At 40.7% G+C, this 18977-nt stretch overlaps 1 protein-coding gene across 3 annotated transcripts in view; it reads left to right on the top strand.

The window, feature by feature from the left end:
• The window catches only part of LOC115105509 (delta-sarcoglycan-like), a 325069-nt gene that overhangs the window by 285775 nt on the left and 20317 nt on the right, over nucleotides 1-18977 (top strand). For all 3 annotated transcript variants that reach the window (XM_029627635.2, XM_065007320.1, XM_029627634.2), the window contains exon 6: nucleotides 14083-14155. In XM_029627635.2, coding sequence (XP_029483495.1) covers nucleotides 14083-14155 — 73 coding nt within the window. The remainder of the gene's footprint in view (nucleotides 1-14082; nucleotides 14156-18977) is intronic.

Genomic DNA, 18977 nt, shown 5'->3' with positions numbered 1-18977 from the left:
ATGCTAAGTAGATGATAAAGAATCCATAAAAGCCAGTGAGTTATGTTCTCTGCACTCTGCTTTACCTGGGCCTCTTCCTAGGGCTTGGTTTCACGGTCCACATAAAGCGAGCCCACCACAGGTCACAAAACTAGATTAGATTGTAACCGTGAAGTCAGTACAATCTCAGGGTTTACAACAATGAGTGTCTCTGACAAACATTTACATTTTACATTTACATTTAAGTCATTTAGCAGACGCTCTTATCCAGAGCGACTTACAAATTTATATCAAGTCTCATAACAGATCAGCTGCTGGTCTGAAATAACCTCCGTCTCCAGTTCTCTAGTCTTTAAACGGTCAGATACACCAGTCAGTCTGGCCCTGGTAGATACAACCACAACTAAAAGTTCTAATATAATACAGTTTCTCCCCAACCAGATTAATCTCCCTCTTCCTCCTTGACCTTTTTCTTCTTCTTTGACGATTCCTCTGTGTGTTTGAGAGCCCAGCAGGACATTTGCAAAATCATGGAGGCATTGTTTGCCTATCAGGTCTGGTTTATACAGAGCTTCAGAAAGTATTCACACCCCTTTACATTTTCCATATTCTGTTTTGTCACAGCCTGAATTTAAAATAGATTACACTTAGATTGTGTGTCACTGATCAACACACAATACACCATAATGACAAAGTGGAATAATGTTAAAAATATATATATATATATTATAATATGAAAAGCTGAAATGTCTTAAGTCAATAACAACTATTCAACCCCTTTGTTATCACAAGCCTAAATAACTTTAGGAGTAAGGATTTGCCCAACAAGTCAGATAATAAGTTGCATGGACTCACACTGTGTGCAATAATGGTGTTCAACATAATTTTTGAATGACTACCCCATCTCTGTAACCCACACATACAATTATCTGTAAGGTCCCTCAGTCGAGCAGTCAATTTCAAGCATAGATTCAACGATAAAGATCAGGGAGGTTTTCCAATGCCTTGCAAAGAAGGGTACCTATTGGTAGCTGAGTAAAAAACAGACAATGAGTATCCTTTTGAGCATGCTGAAGTTATTCATTACACTTTGGATGGTCTATCAATACAACCAACCATTAACGCTCAAAAATGTCACCATGATTTGGTGATTTTAAACCAGTTACAGAGTTAAAAGGCTGTGATAGGAGATAGCTGAGGATGGATCAGCAACATTGTAGTTACTCCACAATACTAACCTAAATGGCAGAATGAAAAGAAGGAAGCCTGTACAGAATAGCCAATATTCCAAACCATGCATCCTTTTTGCAATAAGGCACTAAGGTAATACTGCAAAAAAATGTGTCAAAGAAATGAACTTTTTGTCCTGAATACAAAGCATTATTTTGGGGGCAAATCCAACACAACAAACACATCACCGAGTATCACTCTTCATATTTTTAAGCATGGTGGTGGTTGCATCATGTTATGGGTATGCTTGTCATCGGCAAGGACTATGGAGTTTTTTAGGATAAAAATAAATGGAATAGGGCTAAGCACAGGCAAAGTCCTAGAGGAAGACCTGGTTCAGTCTGCTTTCGAACAGACACGGGGAGAAAAATCCACCTTTCAGCAGGACAATAACCTAAAATGTAAGGCCAAATATACACTGGAGTTACTTACCAAGACAACATTCTATGTTCCTGAGTGGACTAATTACAGTTTGGACTTAAATCTGCTTGAAAATCTATGCCAAGACTTGAAAAAGGCTGTCCAGCAATGATCAACAACCAACTTGACAGAGCTTTAAGAATTTTTTAAAGAATAATGGGAAGATATTGTACAATCCAGGTATGCAAAGCTCTTAGAGACCCAAAAGACTCACAGCTGTAATCACTGCCAAAGGTGATTCTAATATGTATTGACTAAGGGGGTTGAATACTTGTCTAATCAAAATATATGAATGAATTTGCTGTTAATTAATTATTATTATTTTAGAATTGTTCTTCCACTTTGTCAATACAGAGTGTTTTGTGTAGATCGTTGACCAAAAATTACAATTAAATCCATTTTAATCCCAATTTGTAACTCAACAAATTTGTGGAAAACATAAAAGGGTGTGAATATTTTCTGAAGGCACAGTACTGTATGTCACTGGCATTACAGACGTATAATGTTTTTCTTCTCATTTTGAGGATATATAATTCCTGTCAAGGATATGTGAGAGGGAGGATGGTCTAGGTGTTGATGTATACCTCGCTTCCAATGAAAATAGCATCTAACTGCATCCACCACTGATCCATGATAACTAATGGTATCTTGGAACATGGATGGCATTGGTAATGGACTTAAATGTAAGCCTGAGATTCTTTAGGTGACTTTTGCAGCAGTATGAGATCGGTTTTCGATTTACAATGACTGTCCTTTTTTCCTTGTTCACTTTACTCTTGCAATGGGCCTGTTGTTCTAATGGTTCCTCCCAAGGTCTGGTCAAGGACACACACACACACACACAGACACACACACGCGCACACACACACACACACACACACACACACTGTACAAACACACACTCATCAGTGTGATATCACTCTTCCAGACTGTGGCTTCCCGGAGCTTGATTAACCACAAGGCACAGTGATGTGTTCCACAGCTCCATGTACAGCTCCATGCTACAGTAGCTCCTTGGGTGACAAATGGCCTGGTAGCAGAGGATGATGTTATCGGCTCCACTGACACTCTGTACTCCCATCCCGTTCCATCTCCCTCTATACTAGGCGCCTGCTACGGGTGTGAGCACTGAAGTTTGTAGCTATAAACCGGATGACCAGATGACAGTAGACTACTTGAAAGCAACTGTGAAATCATGACGTTGCAAATATAGTACTTAATGTACGGGTGTGAGACCTGACGTTTGTAGCTATAAACCGGATGACCAGATGACAGTAGACTACTTGAAAGCCACAGTGAAATCATGACGTTGCAAATATAGTACTTAATATACAAGTATATAGAAAATCAATACATACAGTAAACATTTACTTGCAATTGTGCATCAAAAATGATCAGCTACAAAATAAATATGTTCTGGTGTATTAAACATCACTCTCACGCCATCTGCAGTAGTCTCCTTAAAATACTTTACTGCTTGCTTTTACTAACAAACTATTTCCCCTTTTAATATCTACAAGTTATCAGTCCCTGTTGAGCCATGTTCTTGATGCTGTCTCACATTAAAAAATGGTTTACTATTGAATACTACAGTACTTACTATTAAATTCTATAGTAAATTGTAGAATACTATACTACATGCTGTTTAACCCTCAATCATGTGTAGTAAATGCTATAGAATGTTGTAGTGTTTACTACAGTTTATTTTTCAAATAATATTGGAGTATTTACCACAGTATTATCCGCAACAAAAAAACACTGTGGTAAATATTACAGTAAAGTCCACAAAAACAATTCACTAGGATCTAACTATAGTAAATACTACACTATTTAATTTGCATATACCCTGCCAATTCCCCTCCACCATATCACAATTTGTCCACCTATAAGTGAGAAATCTATGCCAAGAATAGTCCATAAATTGTGTTCCCAACGGGTTATAGAAAAGAGCAGAAGCTCCGAACTATCTGTTCAGACCCCCAGTCTCATATAGCTACAGGTTTTGGAAAATGTGGTATTTTACTGTTTCTCCAGTAGGTTTCCTGAAGGAAAAAGCCTCCATTTCCATGTCAAAGATAACAAAACAAAAACACTATAGTAAATACTACAGTAATGTATGCAAAACATTACAGTAAATACTAAAGTATACTACAGTTCGCAAAGACACTATAGTAAATACTACAGTATACTACAATCTGCAAAACACTACATTAATTACTATAGTATTTACTAAGGTTTTCTTTTACTACAGTAGTTACACTATAGTTAACTTTAAATACTACAGTATACTACAGTAAATACAACAGTATTGACTGTAGTGTTTTTGCCTACTTTGGTCCTCAAAAACACTACAGTGAATACTACAGTAAAGTCTGCAGAAACACTAAAGTGAATTCTATAATATTTATACCATAGTATACATTTTAAAAAAAATATATGGGGTGTGCTCTTCTCCTCCCCACCGCTTTCACCAATGCAACCATCCCACCCCTGTCTGACTTACTGCAACAATGAGGCTGATGCTACATTTATTTAATTATAATCTGCAATCTAGTGTACTACTGAGGATCCCTGGAGCACTCTTCAACTGTACATCACGTCCAAGAACCTACTTCTCCCCAACACTCAAGTGCACTTTTGTTCCAGAAGCGAGAGCCACTTTCACTATAAAAGGTCCACCGGGTCCTTGGAAACAAACTTGTGTAATTCTGCCGCTAAATGGCACTGCACCCAAGGCAGATATATGGTTCCAATTTCCCTGCATTCGGCCACCTGGATTTTGCTCTCTCTGAGTACTATTGCTGGAATCCTATTTATGGATGCTGCACTGGTGTTTCCATTAATTGGAAATTAAATTACATTTTATTTGTCACATATGACGAATACAACAGGTGTAGACTTTACCATGAAATGCTTACTTACAAACCCCTTTCCCAACAATGCAGAGTTAAAAAGTAAAAACATTTGCAAATAAAAACAGAAAATAGTACAATAAATAACAATAACGAGGCTATATACAAATCAAATCAAATTGTATTTGTCACATGTTTCATAAACAACAGGTGTAGGCTAACAGTGAAATTCTTACCTACGGGCCCTTGCTAACAATGCAGATTTAAAAAAAAAATAGAAATAGTAAGAAAATAAAAATATATATAAAAAGAATAACACGAGGAAGGAATAGAAAAATAATAACACAAGGAATAAATACACAATGAGTAACAATAACTTGGCAATATACACAGGGTACTAGTACTGAGTCAATATGAAGGGGTATGAGGTAATTGAGGTACATACACTATATATACAAAACTATGTGGACACCCCTTCAAATTAGTGGATTCGACTATTTTAGCCACACCCGTTGCTGACAGGTGTATAAAATCGAGCACACAGGCATGCATTCTCTATAGACAAACATTGTCAGTTGAATGGTCTTACTGAAGAGCTCAGTGACTTTAAACGTGGCACTGTCATAGGATGCCACCTTTCCAACAAGTCAGTTCGTCTAGAGCTGCCTTGGACAACTGTAAGTGCTGTTATTGTGAAGTGGAAACATCAAGGATCAACAACGGCTCAGCCATGAAATGGTAGGCCACACAAGCTCACAGAACAGGACAGTGGGAATGCTGAAATGCGTTGCACGTAAAAATTGACTGTCCTCGGTGCAACACTCACTACTGAGTTCTAAACTGCCTCTGGAAGCAACGTCAGCAGAAGAACTGTTTGTCGGGAGCTTCATGAAATGGGTTTCCATGGCCGAGCAGCCGCACACAAACCTAAGATTACCATGCCTAATGCCAAGAGTCGGCTGGAGTGGTGTAAAGCTCGCCACCATTGGACTCTGGAGCACTGGAAACGAGTTCTCTGGAGTGATAAATCACGCTTCAACATCTGCCAGTCTGACAGACTAATCTGTGTTTGGTGGACACCAGGAGAACGCTACCTGCCCGAATGCATAGTGTCAACTGTAAAGTTTGGTGGAGGGGGAATAATGGTCTGGCACTGTTTTTCATGGTTCGGGCAAGGCCCCTTTGTTCCAGTGAAGGGAAATCTTACCGTTAAAGCATACAATGACATTCTAGACGATTCTATGGTTCCAACTTTGTGGCAACAGTTTGGGGAAGGCCCTTTCCTTCCCCCATGCACAAAGCGAGGTCCATACAGAAATGGTTTGTGGAGATCAGAGTAGAAGAACTTGACTGGCCTGCACAGAACCCTGACCTCATCCCCATTGAACACCTTTGGGATGAATTGGAACGCCGACTGCGAAGCAGGCCTAATCGCCTAACATCAGTGCTCGACCTCACTAATGCTCTTGTGACTGAATGGAAGCAAGAACCCCCCCCCCCCCCCCCCCGGCTTAGACAGGGCTTAGAATGTTTCATTCCAAAAATGAGGGGTTAAATACATGTAAAAAAATATGTGCTCATCTATCCCATCTCAATCGATATACATCTATGCAATCATGATAGCCAAAGGTAATTTAAACATTGATTGATCCTATGTGTAGATACAGGTCTGCTCTCATCAGAAAGGCCCTTGAACATCCTAGTGTAAATACAGCAGTAGATCCAGATATCAGCTCAGCAGCAGTGCTATCCCAGTTAAATACTACTGATGTGGAAGACCCGCAGGCCATATAATGTGGGTGCAGCCGTAATGCCTACTGATATGTCTGGATAAACAACATAACCTCTCACTGGGAGGCCCGGTCTGTACAGACTGTGCTACATAGGCTATTTAAAAACACGTCTCACATTTGTCATCCTTTGCCCATATACTCTTCTCCATCGCCTCCCTCTATCCCACCACCAGTCGCTATGGAAGACATTAAGTGAATGTTTATGAGGCCTCCAAACACTAGTGATATATCCTGCTGCATGCTTCATAAGGCGCTGATTGATCAGCAGGAGACTGGCGGACTGGGAGGGTCGAAGGAGACGTAATGGAAACACATTGACAAAATAATTTCAGAAGGGACATTATGTGGGAAGTTGGAAATAAAACTAAAATGGCTTTATCGATCTTTCACTCAATCTGTTTATGGACGTTTATGGCCGGTGCATTACAGGATGTCACTGGGAGAGTTGGCCCAGTCAGGTTCCCAATGGAGCGTTTAGAGAGAGGTGTGTGAATGTGAATGCATGTGAGTGTGCGCGTTTACAAACGTGTGAGTGTGTGAGCGTGTGTGTGTAAGGACGCTTGTGCACAAATCAAATTGTATTTGTTACATGCGCCGAAAACAACAGGTGTATTAGACCTTACAGTGAAATGCTTACTTACAAGCCCTTAACCAACAATGCAGTTTTAAGAAAATACCTTTTTTTTAAAAAGAGATAAGAATAACAAATAATTAAAGAGCAGCAGTAAACACTGAAACAAAAGCGGGGCTATATACAGGGGGTACCGGTACATAGTCAATGTGCTGGGGTACCGGTGTTGAGGTAATATGTGCATGTAGGTAGAGTTATTAAAATTACTATGCACAGATAATAACAGATAATAAAATGTGCACGTGTGTGGTTGCCTATGTATGAAAGTCGACTAAAGTCCATAAGGTGATGTGTAAATACAAGTGAGAAGATATTGGTCGATTGAATCTCATAGGCTGGCTATTGATTTAAGGCCATACGTAGTACAACTAAGCTTTGATCCTATCCAGCACTGCTCCCTATGTTGAACCCCATTGTGTTACCAGATACCCAACTATGCAGTATGCTGCATATGGGGAATATCAAACATTCACTATTACAGTGTCCATATTAGGACTGCATCACATTAACTTGCTCTCTAATTAAGGTGTGAAAGTGAAGACATTATAGACACTGTGTGGTATGCATAATACCAAAAAGGCACATACTGTACTGCTACAGTCCTTTCTCCTAACTAACAGTACTGATCTGTCAGTTAGGCTGAATGGCACCACAGACTCAGCCACACACTGTGCATACAGCCAAAGGCTAAAGGCAGCCTTTATCTTCCCACAGTGTTTTTGTTTCCTGGTCTTGATCTGACTACGGCTGCAGTCTGTATGTCCACAATGAGTGGCTTTAATCATTTCTCTCCCAGGGGCTTTTATCATCTATTATTTTCATCTATGGACTGTGGCTAGCTGGCTGGTAGTAGTGTTTGAGAGAAGGCTGTCTGGGCCCTACTGTGTCAGAATGGGGAACTGATGTTGTGTTTTTTGCCATACTGCACTGGCCGTTTAGTACAGATTTTACAGGTTCTAACTCAATGTGTTAATGCCGTGTTATGCATTTTGCCAAAACCATGCTGGGTTATATTGTTGGTTGAATCCCTCTTAACTGTATGAATACACCTACTGAAACAAACTTCAACAGACTGTACTCAACTTAAGTGTGATTTTTTTTTTGCCAAAAGGGGCCCATCATCTGTAAATCCCACCCCAAAACTGGCTTTGACTGTACAGTATTCTGACATGCTGCTGTCTTGACAGCTCATCACACACCCTCACCATGTATTTTCTGAACATAACATTACATATGGACAGCATCTATTACTCTTCATGGATATGGTTGGCAAGTTTGAATGGTTTGTGTATCGCCCCGATCAATGTCAATCTCGGCTGTCAGGCGGGGGGCTGAGTTTTTCTCTGTCAGCATTTTTACACAAAAAAGTCATTGTGAAATTTGTTACATTTGTTACCGCTAAGCTGGCACTGTATTGACCACCTTTCTCTCCATAATATAATAGTCGCTTACCGTAGGAGACACCATAATGTGAAATATCTCCCCATAAAAGCTGCATCACAACTCTTTTCCATACCATTTGAGAAAAGGGCAATGTTTTGGCTGTGAGGCCTGGATAATTACTTGAAGGGCTCATGGCTACAGTGTAGAAATATGTATGAACGTTTTATTTTCTGCTCTGTAAGTCGGTGGGTTACTTGTGACAGGCTATTTGGGGTTGGGGACTGTGGGATGTCTCCTATCCGCTATACACTCTTAGAAAAAAAGGTGCTATCTAGAACCTGAAAAGGTTGTTTGGCTGTCCCCATAGAACACTTTGAAAAAACATTTTTGGTTCCAGGTAGAACCATTTAAGTTTCAGGTAGAACCCTTTCTTCAGAAGGTTCTACATCAACCCAAAATAGTTCTACCTGGAACCAAAAGGTTTCTCCTATAGACAGTAGAACTCTTTTGGAACCCTTTTTTTCTGAGTGTAGTCTCATTAGTCTGTGGGTATATGCATGTGCTGTAGTCTACATTAAAGTTACAGGCACACAATACATTGCAATTATTGTAAATATTTAGTGATAGTTCTGTAACGACCCTGGGTTTATAAGCACGGAAATCGAGTATGCCGCATGAGCGCATGCTTTTGCGGCACAGTCGATAGCGCGCCGGACCTCAGGCTCGAAGGTCGAGGGTTCGAGACCTGCTCCCTCCTGTTTCATTACACTGGTGTCGGAAGTGATCGGACACTGCGTGTGCTTGGCCGGTTGCAAACTAGCGTGAGGACGCGCTCTTTGAAAGGAGGGAGTAATGTAACGACCCTGTTTAAAAAAAAAAAAAAAACATGATCGATGTGTTGAAACGTTTATTTTGGTTGCCGATTTTCCGCATTTATCAAAGCCCAATCAGGTAGCCTGGTTTTAGATGTGCCCATGTAAACGGAATTATTAGGGAAATCGTTCTTGCAAAGCATGTAAACATTTAAATCGAAATGTAATGAAACAGGCCTTCGAGCCCGAGGTCCGGCGCGCTATCGACTGTGCCGCAAAAGCATGCTCATGCGGCAGACTCGATTTCCACGCTTAAAATGAAGAATATTTTATTCTGAGTGGACATTTAAAGGTTGTACATGAAAACAATTTCAAAGATGCATACTTTCAGTTTTTCCGAACTCACTTGCGCAAAAGTTGGAAGCTCGCCTTGCTCGCGCTAGCACATGCACAGATCAACGCTGATTAAGGCGTTTACATGTCCAATAGTTGGAAAGATTGCTCAGAAAATCTGGGGCCTCATTTATAACCGTTGAGTAAATTTCACACTACATTTTTGGATGCGCCATTTTTTTTAAAGTCTGCGCATATACTGTACAAAAATATTGAGAATTATAAACTTGGCGCAATCCATACATACAAGTTTCCCGTTATCAATCAGAACTGTCGTAAAACGGTGCATGCGTGAACGAGCCTGAAAACTCAGGATGAAAAACGCCTCCATTCACCTTTTATGGTGACAGTAACGCCATTTATTTGCTGTATAATTTTGAACTATTGTGATTAGACCATGGCATGCAAAAGATTAATCTTTGTTCAATATTTAGTTTATCAATAGTTTATTGAGTTTATATGTCCTGTGTTGGTATAGGCTCTGAGATTAAATAGACAATGATGTTGTGCTCTTATCGCACAGCAATGCTGTAGCCTACCCATACTGTCAAATATTTAACATACACTACTGGTCTATTTACTTTGTTGGCAGAATGTTTTAATCTTTAGCAGTAATTTATGCTGTACATGGAAAAGGACTGTGTCAGTTTCTGAACGGGAAAACAATGGCACATTTTTATTTATTTTTTAAATTTCACCTTTATTTAACCAGGTAGGAAAGTTGAGAACAAGTTCTCATTTAATTTGTGCTAAGTGTCGTTGTCCTGTTGGAAGGTGAACCTTCGCCCCAGTCTGAGGTCCTGAGCGCTCTGAAGCAGGTTTTCATCAAGGAACTCTCTGTACTTTGTTCCATTAGTCTTTCCTTCGATCCTAACCAGTCTTCCAGTCCATGCCGCTGAAAAACATCCCGACCACCATGCTTCATCGTAGGGATGGTGCCAGGTTTCCTCCAGACGTGATGCTTGGCATTGAGGCCAAAGACTTCAATCTTGGTTTCATCAGACTAGAGAATCTTGTTTCTCATGGTCTGAGAGTCTTTTAGATGCCTTTTGGCAAACTCAAAGAAGGCTGACATGTGACTTTTACTGAGGAGTGGCTTCCGTCTGGCCACTCTACTGTAAATTCCTGATTAGTGGAGTGCTGCAGAGACGGTTATCCTTCTGGAATGTTCTCCCATCTCTACAGAGGAACTCTGGAGCTCTGTCAGAGTGACCATTGGGTTCTTTGTCAACTCCCTGGCCAAGGCCCTTCTCCCCCGATTGCTCAGTTTGGCCGGGCGGCCAGCTCTAAGGCAGCCAGCTCTTCCCCAGATCTGTTCCTCGACACAATCCTGTCTCGGAGCTCTACGGACAATTCCTTCGACCTCATGGCTTGGTTTTTGCTTTGACATCCTCTGTCAACTGTGGGACCTTATATAGACAGGTGTGTGCCTTTGCAAATCATGTCGAATCAATTGAATTTACAACAGATGGACCCCCTAAAAGCGGAGTTGTTTTACGTCACATCCATATACATTACAACACAGAAGTCCAGTGACAGTCTCATAGCCATTGCCTTCACCCCTGCTGAGGAGATGTGACTCCCAGAAGCAAAGCTGTCAAAGTAAAAGAATGGATCAAACTTCCCCCACTGAGCTAAGCTCTTCAAACCCAACACAGAGCAGACCTGCCAATCCTGCAACGAAGAGGAGGACTAACGCTGCCGTGCTGCTGCCAATACATATACAGTTCCTTAAGAAAGTACTCACACCCCATGACTTTTTCCATATTTTGTTGTGTTACAGTCTACATTTAAAATTGATAACATGTAGATTTTGTGTGACTGATCTACACACAATACCCCGAAATGTAAAAGTGGCATTAGGTTTTTATAAATGTTTACAAATTAATTAAAAATGGAAAGCTGAAATGTTTTGAGTCAAAAAGTATTCAAACGTTTTGTTATGACAAGCCTCAATAAGTTCAGGAGTAAACATTTGCTAAGCAAGTCACACTACAAGCTGCATGGACTCACTCTGTGTGCAATACTAGTGTTTAACATACCCCACACATACAATTATCTGTAAAGTCCCTCAGTCGAGCAGTGAATGTCAAGCACAGATTCAACCACAATGACCAGGGAGGTTTTTCCAATGGTTCGAAAAGAAGGGCACCTATTGGTAGTTGGGTTATCAAAAAAGCAGACATTGAACATCCCTTTGAGCATGGAGCATTTATTATTTACACTTTGGATGGTGTATCAATACACTCAGTCACTACAAAGAAACAGGCACACTTTCTAACTCAGTTGGCGGAGAGGAAGAAAACCGCTCAGGGATATCACCATAAGGCCAATGGTGATTTTAAAACAGTTACAAAGATAAATGGCTGTGATAGGAGAAAACTGAAGATGGATCAACAACATTGTACTATAGTTACTTAATGCTAACAGAGTGAAAAGAAGGAAGCCAGTACAGAATAAAAAATATTCCAAAACATGCATCCTGTTTTTAATAAGGCACTAAAGTAATACTGCAGTAAATGTGGCAAAGAAATTAACTTTTTGTCCTGAATAGAAGGAGTTGTTTTTGGGCAAATCCAAGACAACACATCACTGACTATCACTCTTCATATTTCCAAGCACTGTGGTGGCTACATCATATTGTTTGTCATCGGCATGGGCTAGGGAGATTTTTAGGATAAAATAAACAGTATATAGCTAAGCATTGACAAAATCCTTGACGAAAACTGGGTTCAGCTTTCCAACAGACAATAGAAGATTAATTCACCTTTCAGCAAGACAATTATCTAAAACACAATTTCAAATACAATTGAAGTCGAAGTTTACATACACCATAGCCAAATACATTTAAACTCAGGTTTTCACAATTCCTGACATTTAATCCTAGTAAACATTTCCTGTCTTAAGTCAGTTAGGATCACCATTTTATTTTAAGAATGTGATATGTCAGAATAATAGTAGAGAGAATGATTTATTTCATCACATTCCCAGTGGGTCAGAAGTTTACATACACTCAATTAGTATTTGGTAGCATTGCCCTTAAATTGTTTAACTTGGGTCAAACGTTTCAGGTAGCGTTCCACAAGCTTTCCACAATAAGTTGGGTGAATTTCGGCCCATTCCTCCTGACAGACCTCCCCACTCTGCAAGCCATCGGCCCGTCGCTCAATACCACACTGGGATGCCAAATCAATGGACATAATCTCTGAAGCCACAGATCTATATGGGCCGCAATGTCCAACAAGTCTCACCTACTCCACACAGTTAACTTTGGCTCTGAGCTACTGTAGTCCCACCCTGTGCTATTGAATAAAACCTAAGGTTAGGGTGCTGCATCACAGTAAGCAGAATCAGGCTAGTGGATCAAAGGTCTCGACTAAATGTTATTTCAAAGTTTATTGAGTCACCGTAGGGACAAAAAAACACCTAGAAAAAAATGGTTATTTCAATTATAGGAACGGGATGATGGTCGGGTACCAGAGTACTTGAGAAAAGTTACAGGGCCGTTATTACTTTAGGGTTGTTCTTAAATTACAGCTCTCAGCTTTTCTCTCTGAAAGCGGCGAGGGTAAATATGCAAAGAGAAGCGCTCCCTCGCCCATGTGAAAAGATAACTCTGTGCTTAACTATCTGTTCTAGGAGGAGCTCTTCTGATGTACAGTCTTCAGAAAGTATTCACACGCCTTGACTTTTCACACATTTTGTTGCTTTACAAACAATAGTACGCAAGTATAAACACCATGGGACCACGCAGCCGTCATTCCGCTCAGGAAGGAGGCACGTTCTGTCTCCTAGAGATGAATGTACTGTGGTGTGAAAAGTGCAAATCAATCCCAGAACAGCAAAGGACCTTGTGAAGATGCTGGAGGAAACAGATACAAAAGTATCTATATCGACAGTAAAACGAGTCCTATATCGACATAACCTGAAAGGCCGCTCAGCAAGGAAGAAGCCACTGCTCCAAAACCGCCATAAAAAATCCAGACTACGGTTTGCAGATGGGGACAAAGATCGTACATTTTGGAGAAATGTCCTCTGGTCTGATGAAACAGAAATATAACTGTTTGACCAATTGACCATGCTTGTGGTCATTGTCCATTTGGAAGACTCATTTGTGACCAAGCTTTAACTTCCTGACTGATGTCTTGAGATGTTGCCTCAATGTATCCACGTAAATTTCCTGCCTCATGATGCCATCTATTCTGTGAAGTGTACCAGTCCCTCCTGCAGCAATGGACCCCCACAACATGATGCTGCCACCCCCGTGCTTCACAGTTGGGATGGTGTTCTTCGGCTTGCAAGCCTCGCCTTTTTCCTCCTGACAGAGCTGGTGTAACTGATTGAGGTTTGTAGGCCTCCTTGCTCGGACATGATTTTTCAGTTCTGACCACACATTTTCTATAGGATTGAGGTCAGGGATTTGTGATGGCCACTCCAATACCTTGACTTTGTTGTCCTTAAGCCATTTTGCCACAACTTTGGAAGTATGCTTGGGGTCATTGTCCATTTGGAAGACTCATTTGTGACCTAGCTTTAACTTCCTTATCCACCCAGGTCTCCTGGCTAATGTTGTGGTTCTGTGATTGCAGGTGCCGAGGGAGCCGTGTTCAGCAACTCTGTGGAGACGCCACACGTCAGGGCCGAGCCCTTCAAAGAGCTACGGTAAAATACATTTCTCTTTGAATAATTCCTCCTGATGCGCACACATATTGTAGATACATACTGTACATACATACGTACACAAACTCACACACAGCTATAACACCATGCATCACCTTTCTCATGTTCTATGCATTTATAATCAAACAACATTCAACAACAAAAAACTGATGGGGAATTGCTGTGGCATGTCACTGGGATGCTATTATAAAATGATAGAAAAATGCTCCCGTCGTGGGCAGAGGACCTACTGTACAGTTTAGTTTGTGCTGGTGCATTTGGGCTGGCTGAAGATTACAGGGCATTTCCCTAAGCCATGGTGTGTCGCTCAGCGAGAGTGAGGGTGTGATTTGGATTATTGCCTGTGAAATGATTTACTAACCCAGGTTTTTCCAAACTCGGTCCTTGGGACCCCAAGGGGTGCACATTAAATTTTTTGCCCTTGCACTACACAGCTGATTCAAATAATTAACTAATCATCAAGCTTTGAATCAGATGTGTGGTGTTTGGGAAAAAAAAAAAATGTGCACCCTTTAGGGTCCCGAGGGCCGAGTATGGGAAGCCCTGCTCCAGCCCCATGCATACTACCAATGTCAACCATTTTGCGCTGAAAAAATACAAAAGCAACATGTAAAGTGTTGGTCCCACGTTTCTTGAGCTGAAATAAAAGATCCCAGAATTGTTTCATACACACAAAAATATTATTTCTCTAAAATATTGTGCACACATTTGTTTACATCCCTGTTAGTGAGTTTTTCCTCTTTGCCAAGATAATCCATCCACCTGACAGGTGTGGCATATCAAGAAGCTGATTAAACAGCACGGGTGCTTGTGCTGGGTACAATAAAAGGCCACCCTAAAATGTGCAGTTTTGTTACACAACACAATGCTCGAAATGTCAACATTTTTGAGGGAGCGTGCAATTGGCATGCTGACTGTAAGAATGTCCACCAGAGCTGTCGCCAGGTAATTTAATGTAATGTTAGTTTCTCTACCATAAGCTACCTCCAACGCTGTTTTCAAGAATTTGGCACTACGTCAAATCAGCCTCACAATCGCAGACCATGTGTAACCACGCCAGCCCAGGACCTCCACATCCAAGTTCTTCACCTGCGGGATCATCTGAGACCAGCCACCTGGGCAGCTGATGAAACTGTGGGTTTGAACAACCAAAGAATTTCTGCACAAAATTTCACAAACCGTCTCATGGAAGCTCATCTGCGTGCTCGTTGTCTTCTCCAGGGCCTTGACTTGACTGCAGTTCGGCTTCGTAACCAACTTAAGTGTGCAAATGCTCACCTTTAATGGGTACTTGCACGCTGGAGAAGTGTGCTCTTCATGGATGAATCCCGGTTTCAACTGTACCGGTCAGATGGCTGACAGCTTGTTTGGTTACGTGTGGGTGAGCGGTTTGCTGATGTCAACGTTCTGAACAGAGTGCCCAATGCTGGTGGTGGGGTTATGGTATGGGCAGGCATACGATACGGACAACGAACAAAATTGCATTTTATCAATGGCTATTTGAGTGCACAGAGATACTGTGATGAGATCCTGAGACCCATAGTCGTGCCATTCATCTGCCACCATCACCTCATGTGTCAGCATGATAATGCACAGCCACATGTCGCACGGATCTGTACACAATTTCTGGAAAGCTGTCCCAGTTCCTCCATAGCCTGCATACTCACCAGATCTGTCACCCATTGAGCATGTTTTCGGATGCTCTTGATCAACGTGTTTGACTTTGTGTTCCAGTTCCCGCCAATATCCAGCAACTTCGCACAGCCATTGAAGAGAAGTGGGACAATATTCCACAGGCCACAATCAACAACCTGATCAACTCTATGCAAAGGAGATATGTCGCGCTGCCTGAGGCAAATGGTGGTCACACCAGATACTGACTGATTTTCTGATCCACGCCCCTATCTTTTTTTTAAGGTATCTGTGACCAATAGATGCATATCTATATTCCCAGTCATGTGAAATTCATAGATTAGGGCCGAATTAATATATTTAAATTGACTGATTTCCTTATATGATATTAACTGTAACTCAGTCAAATCTGTGAAATTGTTGCATGTTTTTTAGAAATACATCTCCCCAGCCACCCTTCCCAATCTAGAGCACTGTGTTGTGCGCAATCATGTCACATGACCTTGATTTAACATTTATTTAAAGCGTTTCATTTTTTATTTCAGATGGTCTAGCACCATCCTCAGACAATTTTAATTCTCATTTCTGGATAAGGATAAAAACACAAGATAAAATCTGTTATGATGGTGCGAAACACATGGCCAAGGCTCTAAATCAACATTTTTCATCAGTAGCACTGGTGCTCCCAATCTTTTTTTAATTACGAGCACCACATGGAATGTAGGAGCACCATAAAATAACACTTTTTTTCAATTGATTGAGATACAGCCTATATTTGGCCTTTATGAATTGTAGCCACTTTTTAAACTAATATGTAACACTGCAAAGAGTTTATTAAAATATGTTGATACAAATCCCTGTTAAGTCATTTGAGGAGTTTTAGGTTTCTACAATGTGTAAAAGCAAAATGTTCCTACTGAGATGCATTACATTTAAAATTGTACACTGTCTCTTTAAAATGTCAGGTTTGTCCTGACAACATTCAAGAAATCTGTCATTCATTCATTGCTATGATCATTGCTTTCTTCCGGTTGTCATCTCGTACGTGTGGCAGAGCCACAGAACAGAAATGGCAAAGAATCACACCACCCACAAGTCCCGTATGGCCCACAGGAATGGGATCAAGAAGCCCAGATCAAACCGCTATGAGTCCATGAAAGGGGTCGTAACTAAGTTCATGAAGAACATGCGTTTCTCCAAGAAGCACAATTAGAAAGTCCATAAGACAGCCAATACAGCAGCCAAGAAGATCGCTGATGCAGCACCCGCAAGCCCTTAGACTGGGTGGCTACTCTCTGTGTATCTCCAAGTTCCATTGACTTATGCACAATAAAGCTATGCTTTATAAAAAAAAAAAAATATATATATATATATATATATATATATATATATATACAGTACTGAACGAGTGAAATGTTTGGACACACTGACTCATTCCAGGGTTTTCCTTTATTTTTACTATGTTCTACATTGTAAACTATGAAATAACACATATGGAATCAAGTGTTAAACAAATCCAAATATATTTTATATTTGAGATTCTTCAATGTAGCCACTCTTTGCCTTGATGACAGCTTTGCACACTCTTGGCATTCTCTCAACCAGCTTCATGAGGTAGTCACCTGGAATGCATTTCAATTGACAGGTGTGCCTTGTTAAAAGTTAATTTGTGGAATGTTTTCCTTATTAATGTGTTTGAGCCAATCAGTTGTGTTGTGACAAGGTAGGGGTCGTATACAGAAGATAGCCCTATTTGGTCCATATTAATGCAAGAACAGCTCAAATAAGCAAAGACAAATGACAGTCCATCATTACTTTAAAACATGAAGGTCAGTCAATCTGGAAAATGTCAAGAACTTTGAAATGATGAAATTGGCTCTCATGAGGACCACCACAGGAAAGGAAGACCCAGAGTTACCTCTGCTGCAGACTGGTACTGTATATATACACGTACATACATATTGTGTATACACAAAAAATGCTATGATCATTGATATCCTGAAGAAGCTATCCAATTACAATTTAGGAGACCATCTGATCCATAGCAATTTACGTATATACATTTTCATAGTGATCCCATGTGGAAATTGAAGCCACAACCCTGGCATTGCTCTACAAGCTGAGCAGGATTATCATCCCTTTTCCTTTCTTTCTGTGCCACAAAATGTTTGGATATACTGGTAAAGTTACCAGGTTGTTAGCTTGCCAATGAAGTAACATGACTGAACAAAGAGTAAACAAAACATGAATGACTCGCGAGTAGTTTTAGAACATCCCATGACATGGTTTATGAATGTAAGCTGCAGTCCCGGCGAGCCACTATAGGAAGATAAAAATGCTGCGCAGGTAATATGGGTCAGATCTTTTGAACTGGTTGGGCTTCAAGCAAGCTGTTTTTGCTGTAGTAATGGTGCAACTATGACTCTATTGAATCTGCACTTGCTTTTTTTGTTTAGTGCACTTGGAAACAACGTTAGAGTGTAGCCTTATCATTAAAACAATTATTATCTGGGGGTTTTCCTAGTCGCACAGTGCTCCCCCAAAAAACTCTTAGTTACACAGCAAAACATTTTGTTCCACTTTAGAGCCCTTTTTACAGTGTAACATTAAACTGCTAAAGCCTTTGAACTGGTTCAGAAGGTTTTGACTCTTTCTTCCAATTACCTGTAGCTTGGAGAAACTCTGTAAGCAATGTATACTCCTCCAGCAATTAGCTCTACTTCCTGTCCAGTTGAAAGTCGATGGAGAACCATTCGGAAGCGTTATTTTGTGGATTCTGACATGTAGAGATCAATGGCCGTATCTTTGGCAGGACTGCTGCTTGGATCGGCCCTCAGTACGCCCAGATCAATGCCCGGATGCTCATCAAAATTGAATTCAAGGAGCTTCTCACTCGTGAAGAGGGAAAGATAAATGAGTTTAGGTGCTGGCTGGCAAGTGGTTGAGTAGACATGACAGGGGAGACACATTGGTAGAGAGAGAGATAATGAATGTTAGCAATTTATGTTATTCTTTAACAACACAGACTCCAATGCAAATCAGGGGGAGGAAAATCAGTTTATTTGAAGAGGACAAATCATACAGGTAGATAGATGGTCATTCTCCCCTGTCCTCAGGGATGCTCTCTCCAGTGAATCTCTCCTGTGATTATCTCCCAAGAACAAAGGGACAG

This window comes from Oncorhynchus nerka, linkage group LG22 (genome assembly GCF_034236695.1).
Source record: "Oncorhynchus nerka isolate Pitt River linkage group LG22, Oner_Uvic_2.0, whole genome shotgun sequence".
NCBI lineage: Eukaryota > Metazoa > Chordata > Actinopteri > Salmoniformes > Salmonidae > Oncorhynchus > Oncorhynchus nerka.
Note: the sequence above shows the minus strand (reverse complement) of the source record. Positions and strands in the feature narration are given on the sequence as shown.